Consider the following 817-nt stretch of genomic DNA (forward strand, 5'->3'; position numbering starts at 1 on the left):
TTCACTACGCCAGTATTTTTCATTCTGTGACTTCCACGTTCATGTTATTACCTCCTTGCTTGCCTGCACGCAACAAGATAAGCGCTGCCAAACTGCCATTCTGGCATGTGTCTAACATAAACGTCATTTGGCCGTCTGACTGTCCATGGGCTACGCTGCTCCAGAATGTATCCGAACATCCCAGAGATCAACGTTTACGAGGTGACTATCGACGTTATGCCATTGCTGCCGCAATGGGACCGAAATTCCTTGATTTTAATGACAACTTTGTGCAGCCTTTTGCAACGTTTACGCTGTGTTAACATGCCACCGGACTCACAAGTGCTTCCAGTGCTCAACACTCCTTTTTGCAAGTTTGTGCTTCTTCGAAATGAAGCCTCTTACTGAACGCCGCATACATCTTTCAACTGTTTGTTGCAAGCGGAACTAGGGGACTGGATTAAGCCCTTCCGCCAAACCTGTGATATACATTTCGCCAGCCCTACAATTAGACGGCACGAAGCGAATCTTTAGCAACTCCACAATGCTTTCAATAGCGGGGGCTTGAAATGAAAGAGTCGAGCTAAAAACCGCCATGGCTTGGAGCGGATTTCGGGCCACCAAACGGACGAACCCAAAATTCGCCTGATTGAGTTGAAGTTCAAGGCCATCGGCGCCTGCAATAAAGTCCGCTCTGCGTCGATTCAGCGGCCTCATCAACTACTAGCGCCGTTTTATTTCAAACTACGCCGGAGTACGCTAGCTTGCCAATGACCTATTTCGCAGAAGGGCTCAAGATGCTACCCATATAAACCCAGTTAGCACGCGTCCGCTCCTG

General features: G+C 48.6%; 1 protein-coding gene across 1 annotated transcript; it reads left to right on the forward strand.

Moving 5' to 3' along the window:
- Positions 1-165: 165 nt before the first annotated feature.
- Positions 166-387, forward strand: T265_12304 (hypothetical protein; the record flags this gene model as incomplete). The annotated part of the gene is made up of 1 exon (XM_009179658.1): positions 166-387. One exon carries the CDS (start codon positions 166-168, stop codon positions 385-387), a length of 222 nt encoding a protein of 73 aa, XP_009177922.1.
- Between the last annotated feature and the right edge of the window lie 430 nt (positions 388-817).

The sequence above is a fragment of the Opisthorchis viverrini genome (assembly GCF_000715545.1).
Source record: "Opisthorchis viverrini unplaced genomic scaffold opera_v5_5388, whole genome shotgun sequence".
NCBI classification, from domain to species: Eukaryota; Metazoa; Platyhelminthes; class Trematoda; order Opisthorchiida; family Opisthorchiidae; genus Opisthorchis; species Opisthorchis viverrini.